The 24336-nt window shown below is 33.4% G+C and overlaps 1 protein-coding gene across 1 annotated transcript in view; it reads left to right on the top strand.

Annotated features, from left to right (window-relative positions):
- The window catches only part of LOC114331009 (high-affinity choline transporter 1), a 36703-nt gene that overhangs the window by 2479 nt on the left and 9888 nt on the right, over positions 1-24336 (top strand). Inside the window, exons 2-7 of the mRNA XM_028280463.2 lie at positions 11165-11339; positions 19610-19839; positions 21328-21790; positions 21855-22176; positions 22263-22438; positions 22939-23166. Of these exons, the coding sequence (XP_028136264.1) occupies positions 11174-11339; positions 19610-19839; positions 21328-21790; positions 21855-22176; positions 22263-22438; positions 22939-23166 (1585 nt within the window). The 5' untranslated portion in view covers positions 11165-11173. The remainder of the gene's footprint in view (positions 1-11164; positions 11340-19609; positions 19840-21327; positions 21791-21854; positions 22177-22262; positions 22439-22938; positions 23167-24336) is intronic.

Genomic DNA, 24336 nt, shown 5'->3' with positions numbered 1-24336 from the left:
ATTTACAGTGTCGCTCAGTACTTTATTCTGAAAACTTTGAATCATTTTGATGTTACTAGCACTGGCACTTCTTCAAAGGTGTATGTTGTATGCTCATACCGTATTCAGTACTTGTTTACATGTCATGAGCTTATTATGTATTGACCTTATCGTTTTTGTTCCAAGAAGCTAGTACAGTTTTCTATATTTGATGTTAACTTCAATTTTTTTCTTTTTGATGCGTTCTTTCCATTTTAGTTTGACATCTAGATTCGTGCCCAGATCTTTTGCTGTATAGTATGATGTATATAATATAGTAGTAACATTTAAGATTGTTGGTGTTTGATTTTTTTTTTTGGGTGAAGTCTATATTGTTATGCTCTACTTTATCTCTTTTATTAGATTGATTAGCAAATTCTTAATTTAATTAATTATTCAATTAATTTAATTACTGTCTATGTAAAACGAAACCAAATTCAAATTAAATTTTCTAATAAACTTTATTCTCAGAGCTAATTTTGTATTCGATGCAATACTTTTGATTTGTGGCTTCTAGTATCTCTAGTTGTTTACTCCTTCCAGGATAAAACAGGGAAATTAAACACATTCAATATCATATAAATGTAACCTATTACTTATTTATCCAATATGCCGTATAAAAAGGTTTAAAAAATACTAAAATCTAAATTTGTTGCAACAATTTCTTACTTAATAAATCAAGCTTCAATTCCGATGTCTCTTTGTTTTAACAAAAAAATTTTATTTAAATAAATTATTATTTATTCATACTAAATTTATTAAAATTTACTTTTCTCCTTTTGAATTGATTACTTAAAGTTGGAATAACTAACTGAGTTATAGAACTGTTCAATACAAAAAAAATAATCATATATGGTGTGGACATAAACAAGCTCTCTCCGTTTCGACAAATGATTTGACTAACCTTTTTGTTTCTTCACTCCTTCTTTTCCCAGATTGCGTCGTCCTGGATTCTCCCACACGTACTCTTTGGATGTTGCAAAAAAGTCCCTCTCGTCCAAACTGTTTCAAAAACAAACAAAACCAGGACTCGCTCGAATTCTCCACTCAGTTTTCTCCTTGCTCGATATCTTGTGCAAATAGATACCAATCAGCTACTCGTTCTAGACAGAACAAAGGAATCTTCCTCGGACACAGGAAAATATACTTCTCAACCGGTCAACAATTTCGTTTCAATTTGATTCTGCTCGCAAAGGCCGATTTCACCACTTTACACTGACTTCTCACTTTTCAAAAACTGGACTGCTCTCTCCCGATATTCATCACACAGTGCCCAACTTTTCTCTCCCAAATTCAGACTTCCACATTCTCATCTTTTCCATCGATCTTTCTCTACCAATCAAAAACAACCTCTCTACCCAAAACATCCATACTTTCTTTTCCTAAGAAAACCAACTTAATTTGTATCCAACTTTCCATTTTGTTAAAATTCTAAGAGATATCAAATTACTATCGTTTTTTCAAAAAACTAAACAAAAAGCCTTACATTCTAAACTCAATAAAATTTGTTTACCGTTAAACCTTCTACGAATTATTTACAAAATTCTATTGATGTTCACAAAACGAAATAACATGCACTTTCCAATATTTTCGAACCATTGTCTGTAAATCCTTTCAAAAAACCCATTAATGAAAACCATATCAACGATTTCACCTTCCCCGAAAAAGCACTGTTTATCAACAAAAATATACTCTATACAATTTTTGGTCGTATACAGGGTGAAGAAAATCTATGATCTCGTGGTCTCTAATATAAATTTATTTTCTGAATTTTTCCAAAAAACAATTCTACAACAATATACATGTATTGATTTAGTCTCATCTAGATACATCATTTCTTGGTACACGCATTAACCTCATTGAGCGCCTCTTGCAGTTTTACTTTTGCTTCAATTGCATCATTATCAACTGCTAATATATTTGTATCATCAACAAAGAAAATGCAGCATTCTTACTTTTATACCAAGAAAGAGATTGTGACTCTTAAAAAAGGCCTCTTGAAGCTTTTCCAATACACGCCCTTACCTTCTGGCTGTTGGCACGTTCTTCATTTATTGTGATACGGAGGTACTAGTTTTAGTGCGTCACTCTTTCTACAGTGGTTGAGGTATAGTGAGTCAACTTATTCGATTGAATAACTATAGCACTTTAGAGAACGAGAAAATTCTTTTAAGTCGGAATGCAGAATCGTTGGTGACAATCTATTGCCTGAGCTTTTTACAAATTTGTAAAGCCTGCATGCCGATAAATAGCGGACATGAGAGAATCTAAAATATATATTCAATATTAATCACCTGTCCGCTTATCGGATAAGATAAGAAGACGATCAAAAGTAACAGATGTGATCCAGAAAGTTACCATGTTAAAATGGAACTGGATAGGACACATAGAAAGAATGAAAGACAACCGTTGGACAAAGCGAATTCTCGAGTGGCGACCAAGGGCAAGCAAAATAAGCAGAGGCGTACCTTAAACAAGATGGACTGATGACACCAAGCGAATGGCTGGCCACGAATGGATACAAAAAACAGCAAATAAAAATATGAATGGACACACCTAAGGGAGGCTTACATCTGACGATGGATGGGATAGCTGTTGATGATGATGATGTCCGCTTATCTAGATAAATTTTGCTATTTGCGTACTAAGGATGTAATCAATGTATATTGTAGATTTTTCCATGCCCGCTATTTATCGGCCTACATGCTTTATAAATTTGTAAAAAGCTCAGGCAATAGATTGTCATCAAAGATTCTGCATTTCGGCTTACAGGGAATTTTCTCTTTCTCTAGATAGATGTCGCTGTCGCGTCCGCCTGCAAATAATATTTTAATATTTTTACTAAATATTATCGCCTGCGGTAATACACTGCAGGCGGTTCTGGAGACTCTGAAGAGAAGAAACATGTATGTCGACCGATGGTGGTGGCCCCTGAATCGAATTACATCTAAAGGTGTCACAGCTGTCTTTCCTTATAACTTATATCACGTATTATACAGGGTGTCCCGAAAAGAATGGTCATAAATTATACCACACATTCTGGGGTCAAAAATAGTTCGGTTGAACCTAACTTACCTTAGTACAAATGTGCTCACAAAAAAAGTTACAGCCCTTTGAAGTTACAAAATGATAATCGATTTTTTTCAATATATCGAAAACTCTCAAAGATTTTTTATTGAAAACGGGCATGTATCATTATTATGACAGGCCCACCTTAAAATTAAATTATAGTGAAATTTGTCCACCCCATAAAACATTATGGGGATTTTCTTCCCTTGAACCCCCCCAAACTTTTGTGTACGTTCCAATTAATTCATTATTGTGGTACCATTAGTTGAACACAACGTTTTTAAAACTTTTTTGCCTCTTAGTATTTTTTCGATAAGCCAGTTTTTATCGAGATGCGGCTACTTTTTTACTATATTTACATAAAAAATGTATGGGGGTTTTGTTCCTTTAAACCCCCCAAATGTTTGTGTGCGTTCCAATTAAACTATCATTGTGGTACCATTAGTTAAACACAGTGTTTTTAAAACTTTTTTGCCTCTTAGTCTTTTTTTGGTAAGTCAACTTTTATCGAGATGTGGCTTCTTTTTCAAAATATACCTACCAAAATATTTAAGTTATAAATAAATTTTCAGATTATTAACAGGTGTCTATAATTATACTTAACCATATACAAATAGGTGGTGGATTCGACAAATATTCAAAATATCTCGATAAACACTGGCTTATCAAAAAAGTACTAAGAGGCAAAAAAGTTTTAGAAATATTGTGTTTAACTAATGGTGCCACAATAATAATTTAACTGGAACATACATAAAAGTTTGGGGGGGTTTAAGGGAACAAAACCCCCATGAAATATTTATGGGGTACACAAATTTCACTATAATTTTTTTTTAAGATGTTGCTACGATAAGGATTCCTCATGTCCATTTTCAATAAAAAAAACTCTAGGAGTTTTCGATATATTAAAAAAAATCGATTTTCATTTTGTAACTTCAAAGGGCTGTAACTTTTTTTGTGTGCACTATTGTATATAGGTAAGTGAGGTTTAATCAACCTATTTTGACCCCAGAATCAGTGGTATAATTTATGACCAATCTTTTCGGGACACCCTGTATATTATATGCTAGTTAATAAGTCTCTACATTTCTATATTGTTTATCTTTCTTGTTCCTGTATACAGAAATTTACGCTCACATCTTTGTTTGCATTCTAAAAGTATTCAAATACAACGATGCTCTGTTTTTAAACCAGTTGTTTGTAACCAGTGCTGTTGTTTGTAATTGGTCCAACCTCAGGCAAGTTTACTCCCCTGTTATGAAATTTTGACTTGATTGACATTCATGAAGTTTTGACACTATATTGGCATTTCATAGGTTAATTAAGTTTTATATCCGCGATGTTTTGTGTTTTCTACGTTATTCCTTTAATTGTTAGATTTTTAGTCTGCTGTTATATAAATAGCAATTGTTTATAGAATTCTTTAGTGACGTATTAGTATAATTTAATATTTATGGATTACCGTCGAAGGCCGACATGATCAACCAAAAAAAAGATGTAATTTGGTAATTTTTCTAGTGACTTTCTTGGGTGTGAATATCTCTTTTTATTTTACTCCTCCTAGTTTAAAAACAAAGCATAGGACAATATTGTAAATGTTTAATTGAAAAAAATCTCAATGAACTTTAGCAACCCTTTGTATATATAAAAAATTCTTGTCCTACAAGGAAAATTCAGTACCTACAATAAAAATAGTTGTATCGGTTAAAGAAGCATCTATTTTTCATGAAGGTCAGCCAGGCAGCATTGCGTGCTACTATCGAAGGCAGATTCATACGATTAAAGCCTTGTTTATGGGGTTGAAATTGTGGAGTCTATTAATAGCTCTCAATAATAGTAACAAAACATATTTGTATGGACTTTGAGTGGCATGTGCCATTAATTCTGTAGTTGATTATTTCCTTAGCAAACATTTCGGAGATCGATTGAGTCTGAATAAATAATTTCTATTCAGTTGAAATACACTTATATTAATAGTTATTATGTGTATAAATACAAACATAATAAATTAGTATTAAAACCATTACAAAAATTAAAAAATATTGTAGAATATAAGTGACGGATTTGACCTTTTCTTGATGGAAGTTCATTTTATCTAACAATAAACCTTTCATTTTCAATACATATACTCGGTTCATAACGTTCTACGACGTCTTCAGGCGCATTTAAATCAAAGCGAGCACGAACGACCGAACGAAGGAATGAATTCGTAGGTGTTCGCTTGGTCATTCGTTCGCTACAAAGTAGGGCCACTTACATTGCAGCGAACGTTCGCATTCGTTGATGATCGGGAGTGCATATTGCCCGCAGATGTTTTTAAAATGGGCCAGTGCCAGTCACACATTGTGTTTATTTTCGTGTTTCTTGCTGGGTAAATTTTAATGTCTATTAAGCCAAATCATCCATTTCATAAGTCCATATTTGGAATAGTTTCATATTTTTTTGCTAATTTTTTGCTAATTTATTACCACAAAAACAAATTTTTTGCTCCACCCCTAACCGAGAAACAATGGTTGATGTAGCTTAATATTATGTCACATCATCGATAGCCATATCTCGCGAACCTAAAGAGCTAGAAAATCGTACGACGCGGCATATTTTTTTGCTAATTTATTGCTGTCGATCTGCATATGCAACATACCCCAAAACCACCCCTGCTTCGGAGCAAAATCTCGGAGATATGGTTCGATATACATTGATATGGTAAAATGAAAAATTCATATTTTTGCACGTTTAACAAAATAAAAAGAGATGAGGATCATTAAAATCCATCGAGCAGTTTTCGAGATATAACAGAAAATGTAATAAACAAAAAATGAAACACTTTTTTTTTGACATACCGAAAAAATGCGATGGATAACAAAATTTTTATAATACGTGCATAAGTACCATTAAAAACATTTAAAATAAGCTTTGGATCGATAGAACTTATCATAGAAAAAAAAATGTTATTGAACATCAACTGTCAACCATATCATGAGAATCATTTTTTAGGATTTTTCGTTGTTTTTTGGGGGTGTTGTTTAGCTGTAAGGGAAGCAGGGGTGGTTTTGGGGTATGTTGCATATGCAGATCGACAGCAATAAATTAGCAAAAAAATATGCCGCATCGTACGATTTTCTAGCTCTTTAGGTTCGCGAGATATGGCTATCGATGATGTGACATAATATTAAGCTACATCAACCATTGTTTCTCGGTTAGGGATGGAGCAAAAAATTTGTTTTTTACGGCTAATGACAGCAAAAAATTAGCAATTAAATATCAACCGTCAACTATATCACAAAAATCATTTTTCAAGATTTTTCGTAGTTTTTTGGGGGTGTTGTTTAGCTGTAAGGGAAGCAGGGGTGGTTTTGGGGTATGTTGCATATGCAGATCGACAGCAATAAATTAGCAAAAAATATGCCGCGTCGTACGATTTTCTAGCTCTTTAGGTTCGCGAGATATGGCTATCGATGATGTGACATAATATTAAGCTACATCAACCATTGTTTCTCGGTTAGGGCTGGAGCAAAAAATTTGTTTTTTACGGCTAATGACAGCAAAAAATTAGCAATTAAATATCAACCGTCAACTATATCACAAAAATCATTTTTCAAGATTTTTCGTTGTTTTTTGGGGGTGTTGTTTAGCTATCAGGGAAGCAGGGGTGGTTTTGGGGTATGTTGCATATGCAGATCGACAGCAATAAATTAGCAAAAAAATATGCCGCGTCGTACGATTTTCTGGCTCTTTAGGTTCGCGAGATATGGCTATCGATGATGTGACATAATATTAAGCTACATCAACCATTGTTTCTCGGTTAGGGCTGGAGCAAAAAATTTGTTTTTTACGGCTAATGACAGCAAAAAATTAGCAATTAAATATCAACCGTCAACTATATCACAAAAATCATTTTTCAAGATTTTTCGTTGTTTTTTGGGGGTGTTGTTTAGCTATCAGGGAAGCAGGGGTGGTTTTGGGGTATGTTGCATATGCAGATCGACAGCAATAAATTAGCAAAAAAATATGCCGCGTCGTACGATTTTCTGGCTCTTTAGGTTCGCGAGATATGGCTATCGATGATGTGACATAATATTAAGCTACATCAACCATTGTTTCTCGGTTAGGGGTGGAGCAAAAAATTTGTTTTTTACGGCTAATGACAGCAAAAAATTAGCAATTAAATATCAACCGTCAACTATATCACAAAAATCATTTTTCAAGATTTTTCGTTGTTTTTTGGGGGTGTTGCTTAGCTGTAAGGGAAGCAGGGGTGGTTTTGGGGTATGTTGCATATGCAGATCGACAGCAATAAATTAGCAAAAAATATGTCGCGTCGTACGATTTTCTAGCTCTTTAGGTTCGCGAGATATGGCTATCGATGATGTGACATAATATTAAGCTACATCAACCATTGTTTCTCGGTTAGGGCTGGAGCAAAAAATTTGTTTTTTACGACTAATGACAGCAAAAAATTAGGAATTAAATATCAACCGTCAACTATATCACAAAATTAATTTGATTTGAATGAAAGAAGTGAAAGAAGTATATTAAAGTGTGTAAATGTATTTTAATTTCCTTAGCTAAGCGCTTTCGACATAAAAGTCATCTTCAGAGCTAATGCTACAATAAAAAGTTAAAACAATAAGTAAAAATATGTTCAGAGTACAAAGTTTTTTAAGGTTATCCTAGGTGTTCCTCTTTTCCGCCGTCCTTTTGGTGCCCACCGTAGTACTTGCTTGGGCAATCTTTTGTCTTCCATGCATTGTACGTGGCCAAACCATCTTAATTGCTTTGTTTTGATGTCATCAATAATTATAGTATGTTTTCATCCATCATCTCCAATATTCTTGTATTTCTGATTTTATCTCTTCTTGATATACCAGGGGCTCTTCTCCAGAAGTCCATTTTAGCTGTTCTGAACATATTTGCGGATTTTTCTTTAAGTGGCCAAACTTCGCTGCTATATGTTAAAATGCTCTTAACAATGCTGTTATGATGTTATGTTTATTTTTTTTTGAAATACTTTGGTCCCATAAAACTGTGTTCAATAATGCGATAGCTTTCCTTCCTTGTGTGCACCCTTCTTGGATATTCTTGTCCAATGTTCCATATTGTATAATTTTAAGCCTCAAGTATTTATGTATATTCCTGACAGTGCTTAATAATTATTTCATTCTCCAACGCTAGATCCTGCTGCATACCTCCGACGCACATAATATGTATTCCGTTTTTTTTGGTATTCATTCCTAAGCTCCAGTTCCGGTACTATTCTATGATTTTGAGGGTCATAATATTCAATATCGTGATAATTCTGGGCCATGAGAATCTTATCGTCCGCAAAACAGAGTGTATAGCATTTTATCATTTAGGGGTATATCCATATTTTTACATTACCTTTTCCAGAATTTCAAAATTTGCTCCAAATATATTCTAAATAGCGTCGGCGATAGACAGCAGCCCCGTTTCAGATCTTTATTCACTTCAAATCCTGACGAGATTTCCTTGCCTAGTTTAACTTTTGCTCTATTGTGGTGGTATAGATTTTTTACAGCTTTAATGATGTTCAGACTGCAGTTGGTTTTTTCGAGGGCTTCCCAAAGTTAACTTTATGGCAACTGTAGTATATTTTTGTAAGTCTATGTACACTAACTGAAGTTCTTGATTGTAGGCTATTTGTTTGTCTATTAACTGTGTTAGGTGGTTAGTGGTGGATGTTCCTTGCTCTTCGGCCTCTTAATCATTCCTCTTCCTCATTCCTATTCCTCTTCTATTGTATTTTTAATAATTTTTCCGTAAACTCTGCTGATAGTGCTTGTGACAGAAACTCCTCGGTAGTTATCGCATATATTTTTACTCCTTTTCTTGCTTATTGTAGTAGAGATTACAGACAATTATTGGCATTCTTTTGGTGTGACTTTGCGATTCATACATCTATTAAATATATCTCTCTATTTTTCAATACTTCCACAAAATTGTATCACTACAGATGTTTCGACAGAATGCCTTTCTCAAGTGATGTGTTTTTCTTATGCGTCTAGACTTTATAGTCTTTAACTGAATATGTTAAAGAGGGGGAGCTGTTTATCTCAAGTTTGTCATTCAGAATTATATCTGTATTTTTTTAGTTATTAATTTCCGTAGATTATAATAAAGATAACTTACGGCCTCTATTTTGAAAGTGAAGATCTTGAAATTGGTCATTACGGGAATGATTATGATCTAGAAGGTGAAGATCGTACGTAGAATCCGTTTTATATTATTGAAAGCCCTTTTGTATTCTGCTATAGGTTTGTTAAAGGTTCTACCAGTTTGACTGATGTAAGCTAGTATACACCACTGTTTAATTGCTTTTTCTTTTGAGCTTGTTCTTAATAAATTCGCAAGTCGTTGTTTGAAATCTGGCGTTATTCTTCTCTTTTTTATGTGGGAATTATTTAATCCCCTCAACACGATAATTATTCGGTACTTACTTATAGCTTTAATCTAATGAAATAGGTTATACATCTCAAAGAATAGTAAAAAAGTTTTATATACGATAAAAATCCACGAGGAAAATAAAATTCCTGTAGCTGGCTGTATACCATAAATCACAAAAATACGAGATCCTTTGTAAAAGGTATATTTAAAAGACCCCAATAAGGGTAACACCACAAAACAAAAGGTTTTTGGATTAACAAGTAATCCATCATCAGTGTTAAGCCAATAGTATGCATGCGTGAGTCACCAAAAAGTTATGGGTAAAAACCCTTTAAAAGTTATAAAATCTTATATTATACTACATATTATGTTTAAGATAGTTGGATGTTGCAAATATTCCTGGATATTACCCAGGGCAACCCACGTGGATGTGATATGAGAGGGATGAACCTCACATACTGAAAATTGAGTGTCAACTCAACTTTTAAAGGGTTTTTACCCATAACTTTTTGGTGGCTCACGCATGCATGCTATTGGCTTAACACTGATGATGGATTACTTGTTAATCCGAAAATGTTTTGTTTTGTGATGCAACCCTTATTGGGGTCTTTTAAATAAATATTTTACAAAGGATCCTGTATTTTTTTTATATATACGATGTGCAGCAAAATAAACAGTACTGAAATGCGTATGCTTCAAATTTGTATGTGTCATGCGCCGAAACGTACTGAGTGGTTTCCGAACGCCGTTATAACTTATGTGAATGTCGTGATAATATTAGGTGCTTCAGAATGGTTCTCAGTTTTGCAGAACATTTTTTTATGGTGGAGTAATATCTTCGGTCATACGTAAAAGGTCACGAAAAGGGTACAAGCCTAAAATCAACAATGGTTTCAGCAGGACGGGACAACCTGTTACACTGCCAGAGTCTGTTCGACTACAGTGCGATTATTTTGGGAGTTGCCACTCACCAGAACCAGAACTAATGCCACCAGATGCATACTTATGGGGAATGCTGAAGGAGTGAGACAGATCCACCGACTGCCATTTCGGAATGCCGTACTAATATTAGAGATTTTTTCGTGTCAAAGGCAGTGGCGGATCTAGAAATTTGCCTTGGGAGAGAAAATTTGTCTTAGGAGGGAACTTCCGATGACGAACCAACCAAAAGACATAAAAAAGATAACTTCAGATTACATAAAAGACATAAATAATAACTTATAGGCATTAAGTTCCCTTAATTTTCCTAACTAGCGTGTTTATTGGGTTGAATTTGTCTTTCTGTGGTTTCGGTTTCATGTCAGCTAATATATTTTTATGTTTGAACAATTTTTTCCTTTAATTTTGGACGTTGTGAGGGGGGAAATTTCCTTATTTTCCCTATCCATAGATCCGCCACTGGCCAGAGGGTATTCTTAACATCTGTTTTATCGGGAACCTGCGTCATCGTGAATAGTGTTTGCAAGGCTATATCACGTATACTAGATATATAAATAATCATAAACATTTTAATATTCATTTCAGTAGTGTTTATTTTGCCGCAAACTGTATTCTCCAACATAAATAAGCGATTAGACCATCTTGAAATCATCTGTTGAATACACTTTTAAGGTGAATTTAAAATATGATTTTCTTTGAATATGCTTAACTGTGGCTTACTATTTTTCTTTCTTTTCAGATTTAGAAAATGATTAACGTAGCAGGAGTAATATCTATAGTTCTTTTTTATATCCTTATTTTGGGTGTTGGAATATGGGCGGGGCGAAAAAAAGAAGAAGGCAACGATTCAGAAGAAGAAGTTATGTTAGCAGGCAGAAACATCGGCTTGTTCGTAGGAATCTTCACAATGACAGGTAAGTTTGGCGAAACACAATAAACAAAACTTTTATTGTTACTTGTAAAACTCAAGGAAGAAAAACAAAATTCTTTTAAAAAAGCTCTCTGGTACAGCTTTTAAGTAAAACACATGAAAATAAAAAAAGGGAGCAATCGCCATAAAACTTGCACCGAGAAATAGTTATGACAAAAAGAGAATATTTCTTGAGAAAATGACTGAATACAATAATCAAATCTGGTTCATAATATGTTCAGGAATTTTTACAAAGCAAAATAACAATTAAAAACATTAATACCTGGTTGCACCAACAGATCTAGGCTTAAGCCGTGCCTTAAGCTCAGCTTACGAACCATACGCGTTACACTATTGAGTTTTAGATCAATTTTCAGCTTGTCACAATGGATTGCCACTTGCCACCATGATAAAATAACCCAAGATATGATACGTAGCGTTCCTAATTTCGTTCAGGTCGCGCATGACATCACGTTATGAGTCGATCCTTTAAATTTCGAATGCATTGCCATTATGATTTGGAGATTTTAGCTTTTAATACCAGTTGTGAAACTTTCTAGAAGTGCTGTTCTCTTTAGTATGATTAAATATAATTATTAAGAACATATTCTAATAATAAAAATCAATCAGAAACATGATTTTTTTATTATTAGGCAACATACGTCTAATTATACGGTGTGAAAGGCACTTGTAGAATAAAATTATTTCTGTCCTTGTTTCGAAAAATTATAAAAAACGCTGGTACTCGTCGATTTTAAAATAAATATCTGCACTTTTTAAACATAAATTTAAATTTACAGGGTGATTCATAAAAGTCAAACAGAGTTCATAAACTTTAATTTTAATAGAACACCCTGTATATTTTTATATTTTTAAAAGCTGCTTCACAACCTGATTTCAACTAACTATATCATGTAGGGTGAATTATGAACAATACAGGATGAAATTATTAACTATGGAATCCACTTATGGAATAAAATTGTTTGTGTCCATATTTTAAAAATTATAAAAAATACAAGAACAGGCCAACTTTTAAATTTAAATGGGCGCTTTACAAACATAGATTTAAATTTACAGGGTGATTTACGCAAGTACAGCATAGTCCATGATCTTTAGTTTTAATGGATCACCATGTATATTTTTATGTGCTTAGAAGCTACTTTATAACTTCATCTCAAAAAAATGTATTATTCGATTCAATTAAGAATAATACTAGGTGAAATTTTGAAAATGTGAAATTTTTAAATTATTCATAAATTTGGTCAAGACATTAAAAATACAAAACCAAAAAAAATAAATATTATTTATACTTAGTTTAGAAATTGTCCTTATTTATCTATGTTTTTATTTCTACATCTGTATGACATCTGTATGTCTTTATTTAGCTAATTTTAAAAATAATATTATTAGATACATACTGTACTATTATTTAAAGTATGATAAATTTTAAATAATTTCAAAATTTTATGTAGTACCTATTTAATATCTTGACGAAAATTTAACCTGTATAATATTAAAATTTCATCTTGTATTATTCATAATATGCCCTATACAATACACTTTTTTGTGATGAAGTTATTTAGCAAATTCGAAAAAGATAAAAATATACAGGATGTTTCATTACAATTAAAGATCATGGACTATGATAGACTTGCGTGGATCACCCCGTATATTTTAATTAATGTTTAAAGAGAGCATATCTAAATTTAAAAGTTGACGTATCCTAGCGTTTTTTATAATTTTTTTAAATAAGGACACAAACAATTTTATTCCATAAGTGGTTTCCATACACTGTAATTTCAAAATTTCACCCTGTATTATTCATAATACACCATACATGATATGAGTCGTTGAAATCAGGTTGCTAAGTAGCTTTTAATAATATAAAAATATATAGGGTGTTCCATTAAAAATAAAGCTTATGAACTATAACAGACTAGCGTGAATCACCCTGTTTAAATTTAAATTTAGGTTTAAAAAGCGTACATTTATATATAAAAGTGAACGAGTTTCAGCGTTTTTTAAAATTTTTTAAAACACGGACAGAAATAATTTTATTCCATATGTCTTCCACCCTAAATAAAATACATGTATTATACACCGTGTATAATACATGTACTGATGATGAAATAAAGGTAACAATAAAATTGTAATGTGTTAAATGATAAAAAAAGTTAAAGCTGTGGTAGTCATGAAGCCCATCAGTTATATTTTTAAAACCTTTTTATATACTTGGCTTGGTTGGTGTCACGGACTCCGCAAAGTTTGTAATCCATTTTAAAAATAGTTCTAGGCTACCTAGACACCTGAAATTTTCAGGATAGCTTAGAACTAGCTAACAATGCAATATTTAACTGCTATTATACAGAGTGATTAATTATATAGTGGGATGAAGCTCCGTAGATTCGTTATAGTAATATATAGCGATAAAACTTAATAACAAAAATTGTAGCGAACTTTGAGCTTCATATTACAAAATTAGTTAGAATGTTACAGGGTGTTCGATAACATAGTGGCAGACCAAACTTATGTTGTTTTTAAATAGAATACCGTGTATTTTATTTTATATTCGAAATCTTCGTAACTTTTAGATTACAAAAATGTAAAAGTTTGGTATGTTATACGGGGTATTTACAAAGTTATAACCAATTTTATATGAAAATCGTAACAAGTTTAACTACCTGTATAAATAAAAGCAAGCACAAGGTCAATGGTTTATTGACGTCATATTTTTTATTTATTGTCAAAATTTTCGTAAATGTTTGTTTTGCTAATTTTCTTTATATTGAATACAGGGTGAGTCAAAACGCAAGTACATTATTTTCTCAGTAATTTTAAATAGAACACCCTGTATTTTATATCATTATCGAAAAGTACCATTACCATACTATAATTTTTGTATAACATTCCCTATGTGTAAATTTATTAGTTTTCGAGGTATTTTCATTTTTCAGAGCAAAATTATTAATAATTACGGGTCTAAATCTTTCCAAATTTTAAGTAAGCCATGGCTGAATAATTGCCAAAAATTTACAATTTACGATTACTGATTATCAATCTGTAATCAAAGTTGGCTACAATTTTTGTTATTAACTTTTATTACTATCTATTACTTATAACGGATCTACAAAGCTTTACCCCACTGACCAATCACACTCTATAGATAAATCGATTTTTTTTTAAATTTCAAACTATTTTAAAAATGTGACTAATGCAATGATATTTTAAAGTACGTTAATAAATGGATATCTACAAATTGATGGTGCCTCAGTGGCATTAGACTGCAGATTAGTGATGTAACGAATATTCGTATTCGCATTCGCATTCGCGAATATTCGCATATTTTTGAATATTGGCATTCGCATTCGTATTCGCAAAACTTGTGCGAATGTTTTGCGAATATGAATATCAGAAAAAAGAATGTGTGTGTACTTTGTACGCACGTAAGAAGTTATATTTCTATTATAATATAATCTAACTTCATATTATGATTTCAACGAAATCAATATACATATCTACTTTAAAAAGTTTTTTTGTATTGTATTTAAACATTAAACTAATTTTAGAAAGAACAAAAGAATACCAAAAATAAAAAAAAAGGATATGACTTTGTCTGGATTCGAACAGGGGACCTCTCGATCCCTAGGCGAATGCTCTACCGATAAGCTACCGCCGCTTTTGTATTCAGTCGATCATTTCTCGGACATAATTACAATCACGGTGACAGATACCTTAATTGAAAATAAACATTTTCAATAATACTTATAAGGAGGAAGACAAATCCAAAGACATAAAAATTATAATAAATATATTTACTAAAAACACTAATAATATATTCTTTTCACGCACACCTTATTTGCGCTACATAACTTAAAAGATGTAGCGACTAATACCATACTGTCGGTGTGCGCATGCGCCAGGGAATGTAAAAATTCACCCTCGTGCCTAAAGAAGTATAACTTAAAAAAAATAATTTGAAGATAATATTAGGTTAATAAAATCAAAATACAGGGTGTCCCGGAAAATAGTGCGTTCCTTAAAGGTATAGGTAGAAGGCACCATGTAGAACAAAAAACTCTTATAACATTTCTTTCTAAATGCAACCGTTTGACCAAAAAATTAAAATGTATTTTGGTATCCAAATTTAAATCTGACAACTATGTGCGGTACGCAAATTTAAGCATAGACAGTCCCATGTAAATAGATAGAAGATGATAGTAAACAGATAGTTTTAAAGAATCCTGTTTAGTGTCAATGCCGAAAATGTTTTCGAATAGTGAGTGTATTACCTATTTTGTTATTACCTATGAATGGTGTTTGTGAAAGGTTACTTGAAACATCTATTCGGTATATTAATTATTTTCAAGTAAGTACAACTTAGTTATTTCAGTTCACAAGTAAACAAATTACTGAGACATTATCTGGTGTATTTAAGTTCCACTGTAAACTATTAAAACTATGTAATTCAGTTAAAGCCCTCAGCAATACTCAGCATTCAACCCATTTAAACCTTACTAAATACATAATACTAGTTTAGTTAAAAGATGTGTTTTTATGTTAAAAGATGTGTAATTCGTTTAAAATTATGCAATAGGTATTTCAATACATTTCAAAAGAAAATAATTTTAGTAAACAAATAGTAAATATACATAAGTATTACCTACTATTAGGTTGGATTATTTTAAATACTTTTAATCACAATCACAAACGAGTTATTATTATGTTATTATGTCGTAGTGCGTACGATGTTGCCAGTTTATTAAAATTTCCAAACATTAAAATACAGGTATATGGAAAACAATGTTAACTTTTTTTTGGTCAAACGGTTGTATTTAGAAAAAAATGGTATAGGACTTTTTTGTTCCAAATTGTGTATTCTCTCCATACCTTAAAGGAACGCACTATTTTCCGGGACACCCTGTATATTCACTTATCATCTTTTTTTTATTAAGGAAAGGTAACTTAACTTCGGATAATCACATTATCAGCCTTTATTTTATTGCCTATTTGGTCTTTTTATTAAGCCTTAAGATTTCTTAAGAATCAGATTTATTTACACTATTAGATGTCAATTAACTTCTCATTATAAATTTAAAAAACATTACAAAAATAGAAACAAATTTAAAAAACTGAATATGTATTCGCATTCGCATCCGCATTCGAGAATATCGGTAGCAGATAATCGCATTCGCATTCGTATTCGCGAATGTTCAAAAAATGACATTCGTTACATCACTACTGCAGATCGAGAGGTCCCCAGTTGGGGACCCTTTTTTAATTGTTTTAATAAATAATTAAAAGTTTATATACTTAAAATTATACAGTGCTAGTCAAAAGTCCGTACCCCCCCTCGTATCTTTTGAACGGTTATACTTATAATAGTGAAATTTGGAGGGAGGAAATAAACGGACGTAGGCTTCTTAACTAGTCATGAAAGGTGACATAATAGTGACAGATGACTTTACAGCGGCACTGTGACAGATAATTTTAAATGGGACCTTATGGCAAGTGATACCTCGTTTGAAAGGTATTGAAAATACCTATTCAGTCATACTAATTTTGTTTCGAGTTTAAGATCATTTTGATGAATAAATGAAATAATATAAAATTGTATTTTTCCATTTAATTAATAAAAATTCAAACCTCCGCCTATGGTTACTTGTCAAAAAGGTTGACGTTGACGTAAAAACTACTAGAGAACTGAAAAACTTCAACTTTTTTGACAAAAAAACCATAGGCGGACATTTGAATTTTTATTAATTAAATGCGAAACTGCAATGTTAGATTAATTTAATTTATTCACCAAAATCAAAATCAACTTAAACTCAAAAAAATTAGTATGACTGAATAGCTATTTTCAAGACCTTTTAAATGAGGTATCATTTGCCATAAGGTCCCATTTAAAATTATCTATCACAGTGGCGCTGTAAAGTCATCTGTCACTATTACGTCACCTGTCATGACTAATTAAGAAGCCTACGTCGGTTTATTTCCTTCCTCCAAATTTCACTATTATAAGTATAACCGTTCAAAAGATACGAGGGGGGGGTACGGACTTTTGACTAGCACTGTATATACCATTTTAAACAACCGTATTTTATAAAAAATACTATTTTATACTAGTGTAATTTTTGAAATCATAATTATAAATAACAGTTAATACACCTACTAAAACTTCATATTTTATAAGTTAATTCTACTTTACAAACATGTTGTGTCCTACATATGTACATGTAAAATAACAAAACAGTGATATTATAAAAAGTACTTTATCTACTCTATGTCATATGTATAAGTTTTTAGTTTGTGAAAACTGTCATTATAGATAGCAGTGCGTGAAGAGTTTAAAGTGTGCGTGAAGTAACAATGTATTTTAAATGGGATTTATTTTTCCGCACACCTTCAATGGGTTTTTTGGCACACTTTCATATAATCAAATATCCTTAACTTTCAGGTTTTCATGGTGATGACAATATGAGCAATGACTTATAACAAAATTTTTGACAGTTTTGTGGTTTGAAAGTATGAAAGTTCTAAAAATTGTAGAATAGAAGTGAATTCCAGTGCCGAAGAGTTACAGTTGTTTTATTTGTTTATCGTAGATAAAATATTGTATGAAACTGTGCGTGAAGTACTTTTTGCGAACTTAAGCGATGTATAGCACTCGCTCCTTTGTCGCTCGTTCTCTAAAAATCGCGTGCGTTCGCAAATAGCCTAGGTACTTCACGAACTGTTTCATAAATAACTATTTTTATTAGAGTGTAATTTTTGGAATTTTAAGCATTTTATCGTTAAATCGTTTATCGGTTAATTATTTTATATTCTTTCCTAAAAATAATAAAAAGGTTTTATTATAAAAAGTTCTTTTTTATAAAAGTGTAATTATTTTATTACTTAAGTTACTCTTATTCATTAATTATATTTATGATCACACCTCCTAAGGACTATTCAAATCTAACTATCAATAAAATATTTTTGATAAAAGTGTAACAAATTATAAGTAAAATTCACCTTAAACACAAAAATAAACAGTGTTTACTATTTATACGACAACACTGAATATAATGCTGTTCTACTCACAGAGTGACGTAGCTACGTTGGCCCCGTGCACCTGCTCCATGTCATATCTTCTGTTATTGTATCATGGATTGCCACGTCGATTAAGTATATCTGAAACTTATCAGTTAAGACGTGCTAAGATAGACGAGCCTATCTAGAAGATGAGCTGGGCTAAGATTAAGATTTGTTGGTGCAACCAGGCATTAATGTGGTTTGAATCCAAAAACCTAGAAAATGAATCTAAAAGTTTAAATCCAAAAAACCAAAATTTTACTTTCTGTATAAATTCGAATCTAATCTTATAAAATCCTATTGCGACAAGTCACGCAGTCTGCCCGGGCAAGGAGCTCAAGACATCTTTTACACACTTCATATACAACTAATAAAATTTGATATCTGATGGGATATTGCAAACATCTTCTTCCTTAAACTTCTACAAATATATCAAAATAAAAAGTAGCCAAATCAATCCAGTTGATTTGACTATAGGTCTTCTTATTAGTCTTGATAGGTCTTCAGAAGTCGATACAACAACGAGCTTTATCAACCTTATAAGGAAACACCGCTGTCAGACTTCATTGGAATACAAAGATTGCAAAGGGCCGGACATGTGATAAGAATGGGAGAGGATAGGCTACCAAAAAGAGCACTGAATGCTAGAATGCAGGGAAACAGACCGGTTGCAAAGCCAAGAAAGCGCTGGGAAGACACAGTAAACAGCGACGCACACGCACAAGCCCTTTTAGTAGTCCGTATATGGAGAATAGCAGCCACAGACAAGCAAGGGTGGAGGCAAAAAATAAAGGAGGCCAAGGCTCAATTTGGGCTGTAGTGCCGTAGAAGAAGAAGAAATCAATCCAGTCCCTCTTGAGTTATAAGACTAAAAAAAATAATAAAAAAAATAAGAGTCAGAAAAAAATGGAGGGTATCAGATAAAATTGGAGGATGTCACAAAAAATTGGAAGGAGATACGATAAAATAGGAGGATGTCACAAAAAAATGAGTGCAGCGACTGTAGAAGGCAATTGATTATTTATTCCCTGTCCAAGGAGACGGACAAAATCACTAGTTAGTGTGACCGACTCCAATTCAGTCGAATTCTGGACAAAAATGAAAAAAATACTAGAAATCCGGAATTAATTGTACACAGATAGCTACAGGAAAGTTTTTCCTTGTGGATTTTATTACATAGATAATATTGTCTTTTTTTTTCAGCAACATGGGTGGGCGGTGGATATATCAACGGTACAGCGGAGGCCATTTACACATCAGGCTTAGTATGGTGCCAGGCTCCATTCGGCTACTCACTTAGCCTGGTGTTCGGTGGTATCTTCTTTGCCAACAAGATGAGACAGCAGGGCTACATTACGATGTTAGATCCTTTGCAGGACTCGTTCGGAGAGCGAATGGGTGGGCTGCTTTTCTTGCCAGCCCTTTGCGGGGAGGTAAGTAAATAGGTGTTATTTTCTAAGTAGAAAATATTATACAAATGTTACATTCTTCTTCTTAAAGTGCCTATCCGTTCCGGATGTTATCGGTCATCATGGCTATCTTGACTTTGTTTACCGCAGCGCGGAATAGTTCCGTGGTAGTCGTGTTATACCACTTTCGTAAATTTTTAAGCCAGGAAATGCATCTTCTTCCCGGTCCGCTTTTACCATTTACCTTCCCTTGGAGAATCAGTTGGAGAAGGCCGTAACGTTCTTGATTTCTCATTACATGTCCTAGATATTCTAATTTTTTAGTTTTGATGGTCATGAGAATTTCACACGCTTTCCCCATTCTACGCAGGACTTCCACATTAGAAATTCGGTCAACCAAGGATATACGTAAGATGCACCTATAACACCACATTTCGAAAGCTTCGAGCCGATTCATCGATGCAACAGTTAGTATCCACGCTTCCTTTCCGTAGAGCGGAACTATGAATTTGTAGCATTTCAACAGACGGTATTTTGTTTTTAATGATATGTCTCGACTGTTGAAAATGAGTCTCATTCTAACGTATGCTGCTTTTGCTTTTATTATTCGCTGTTTAATTTCTGTCGAGAGGTCCCATTGGATATTTAAATTGGTGTCCAGATATGTACCTATATTGCTCGACTCTTTCGATATTCTGTTGGTTGATTGTAAGTTGAGCGTTTAGTATTGTTTTGTTTATGTTAAGAGCTAGTCCGTATCTGTTGCTGACTTTTGTTATACGATTTATTAATATCTGAAACAGATTATTGGCAAAAACTATGGTGTCATCTGCATATCTAATGTTATTCAACCATTCACCGTTTATTAATATTCCTTTCGCACAACCGTCTAAAACTTCCTTAAATACCCATGAGTAAATATTGAATAATAGTGGAGATAAAATGTTACATTAAATACATAATAATAATAATTGGCCCGTTTGTAGGCCCGTGGCTTGATTTACCATTCTCAACCACCCTTCTTGTCCATTGCTTTCATTCTTCAGTTTGTGACGTTGAATCTTTTTAGATCATTTTCTACATCAATTTTCCATCTTGTACTTTACAGTAGCATTTTCAGTAGTCTGTCCTCTGTCATCCTCTGTATGTGTCCCAGTCGTTGGGTTCTTATTTCCCCTAGTATGCTGGGCTTCCCATATAACTCTCTGTGATCTTCATTTGTCCTTTGACTCCTGATCCAAAGGCCGTTTTCCATTTTTCCTCAAAATATTTTTGTTAGTATGTTTCGTTTCCATATCTGCACTATTCTTTCTATCTACTTTTTATTTAATGTTCATGTCTCTGATACATCTAATAACCATTTACCACCTCTTGACAATTGCCTAAAAATTAAGTTAGGCTACGGAACCTTCTTAAACACCCTTTAATTCCGACTAGAGATATTAAATGTTATCATATATGTTATTACTTATATTCCATCGTTTTATTTAACTCTTTTTGTTTATATTGCAGGTGTTTTGGGCAGCAGGAATCTTAGCAGCTCTAGGGGCAACCCTTAGTGTCATCATTGATATGGACCACCGCACCAGCGTCATCTTTAGCGCATGTGTAGCAGTCTTCTATACCCTTTTTGGTGGTTTATACGCTGTAGCATACACCGACGTGATTCAGCTGTTCTGTATTTTCATCGGCCTCTGGATGTGCATTCCTTTCGCGTGGAATAATGAACACGTAGTGCCATTGTCATCCATGGAAGTAGACTGGATAGGATACGTCAAGAGAGAGGAGTTGTTCTACTACATCGATTATGGGCTATTACTGGTATTTGGAGGTATACCTTGGCAGGTATATTTCCAGAGGGTATTGAGTAGCAAGTCAGCTGGTAGAGCCCAAGTGTTGTCATATGTAGCCGCGGTTGGATGTGTCTTGATGGCCATACCGCCTGTTTTGATTGGAGCAATTGCAAAAGCTACTGGTAAGTCATAAATAATAATTTCAGTTGAGTATCAAAATAATAATTTCTATTTGTCTTTTTATAGCTTGGAACGAAACAGGTTACCAAGGTCCCTATCCTCTCACTGTTGACGAGACTAGCATGATCCTTCCTATGGTATTGCAGTATTTAACTCCAAGCTTTGTGTCTTTCTTTGGCCTAGGTGCTGTGTCAGCAGCCGTAATGTCATCTGCCGACTCCAGTATTTTATCCGCCAGCTCAATGTTTGCCAGAAATGTCTACAAATTAATATTTAGACAGAAGGCTTCGGAGATGGAGATTATTTGGGTCATGCGGGTCTCCATATTAATCGTTGGGGTGCTAGCAACCGCAATGGCTTTGACGATTCCATCGATATATGGACTCTGGTAAGTAATAGAGTTTATACATAGGAAAATAGGAACCAACCTGATATTTATGACTAATGCAGCTAATTTATTTTTGTTTTATTTAGGTCTATGTGTTCTGATTTAGTCTACGTAATCCTCTTTCCCCAACTTCTTATGGTTGTCCATTTCAAGGAGTACTGTAATACTTATGGCAGTCTAGCAGCCTATATCGTAGCGTTTCTCGTTAGAGTATCTGGGGGCGAGCAACTTATGTCTCTAGATCCTTTGATCTATTATCCAGGTGAGTTTCAACAAGAAATTGTGTTGATAGTTTTTGGTGACACAAGATATTAAGTTAATCATTTTTAGCGTCCTACTAATAGTTATAGTCTTGGGGTCATGGCTGTTACGTAAGACATAGGACAATACATTCGAATATGCTCTGAAACTACGTGAACCTTGATCGCTTACGAATCAGCCCTAGTTCCTAGACCATTAATAAAACAAATCTTTTTGGTAGTTCAAACCAAAATATAACTATTCTAAATGGGAAATGAGCCACAATTTAACTAAAAAAATGATTTTATTAGCGTTTCGATGTCCATTTTGTATTTTGACAACGATGTCTGATGTGGACGTCAAAACGTTAATTAAATCATTTTTTTTAGTTAAATTGTGACTTATTTCCCATTTAGAATAGTTAATTACAAAAATGCCACAAAGAAATAGCTTCAGAACAACATTATATCTTTTCTCTTTTTATTTTAGATCTGCCATGTCATAAAAATTCTTTTTTTGTAGGTTGGGATGAAGAAAATCAGCGACAATTGTTTCCATTCAGGACCTTAGCTATGTCAATGTCATTAATAACCTTGATTGGAGTGTCCTGGTGGACAAAATGGGTCTTTGAAACAGGAAGACTGGCTCCTGGATATGACTTCTTCCACTGCGTGGTTAATATTCCCGAAGACATCCAAAGGGTGGGAGAACCAAGCGAAGAAGGCGAACAAATGTCGATGATGGCATCTGGTAAATATATAAACTAATGTACTAGGGCGGTCCGATAAGTATGTACTTAGCCTTAAAAAAAAACGAAAATTTTGTAAAAGTTTACAAAGAAAAAAACAAAGATAAGTCGCACAAGACCAAATCTGGAGAATACGTTGGATGTAACAGCAGTTTGTAGCCCAATTCGAATAATTTAGTCATGACGATGGCGAATGAGTGGAACGTTATCATGTTGGAAAAGTTTTTTTTCTTGTTCTCCAATTGGGGCTGCTTTTTCAGGAATTCGGCGTCGAATCGGGCCAATAATGCGACATAGTAAAGCCTTTTGAGATCTATAGGTGTTTGAAGGGCTCCCGAGTGAGCCCTGCCCCGATGTACCATAACCATAACCATAAAGCCTTGTGATCATTTTGCCCTTTTCCAGAAAGTGGATATAGATCACAACTTCCAGTCCTGGATTAAGAATCTTGAGGCCTCTAGGTAACCCAAGCATCTTTCGGTTAACCCCTCCATCTCCATCCTCTATCTGCAGTTTGAACTTTAATCTCTTTTCTTTGTAATGATTTACTGACAGCGTTGATGCGTTCTACAATTGTTGCCCAAAACTCTTGTTACACTCCAAAATGCTCTTGTTGCGTCAGCTATTACCATTATATTTTCCTGACATGTTTGCTGAATGATTACATCATGTCGTTTACATCAATGCCACAGTCGTTTAAAAAGATTAAAACAGTTTTTCTTCACTATGGCTACTTATGGGTATGAATGTGAGAAAACCCTCATACAATTTACCATCAGATCGACTGGATACATCAGAAACCAACATATCTTAATAAATAGTCAACTGGTCAATATGAGACAAATCTGGTATTCTATCGACACTTAAGGAGTAGAATTGGCTTCCTTAATTTCTTTAACAATTGTATTCAAAACGTGTTTTCCCATTACTTCTATTATTTCTTCATAGATCTTTGAAGATAAGTAAGAAGGTTTTCTAGTACCCAGAGTATGGCAATCCGGTATTGCCATACTTAGCTAAATGAGAGCTTAAAGATGATCGTAGTCTACAAGTAGCTCTAAAATGCCTAAGTAATTCCCATTATTTTGTGAACCAAGGATCTCTGTGTCACTTCTAAACGCTTATCCGCGAGAAGACTGGAACTTAACCACATACACTGCTCTTTTCAGAAT

This window comes from Diabrotica virgifera, chromosome 1 (genome assembly GCF_917563875.1).
Source record: "Diabrotica virgifera virgifera chromosome 1, PGI_DIABVI_V3a".
NCBI lineage: Eukaryota > Metazoa > Arthropoda > Insecta > Coleoptera > Chrysomelidae > Diabrotica > Diabrotica virgifera.
This window is presented reverse-complemented; position numbering and strand designations above follow the sequence as displayed.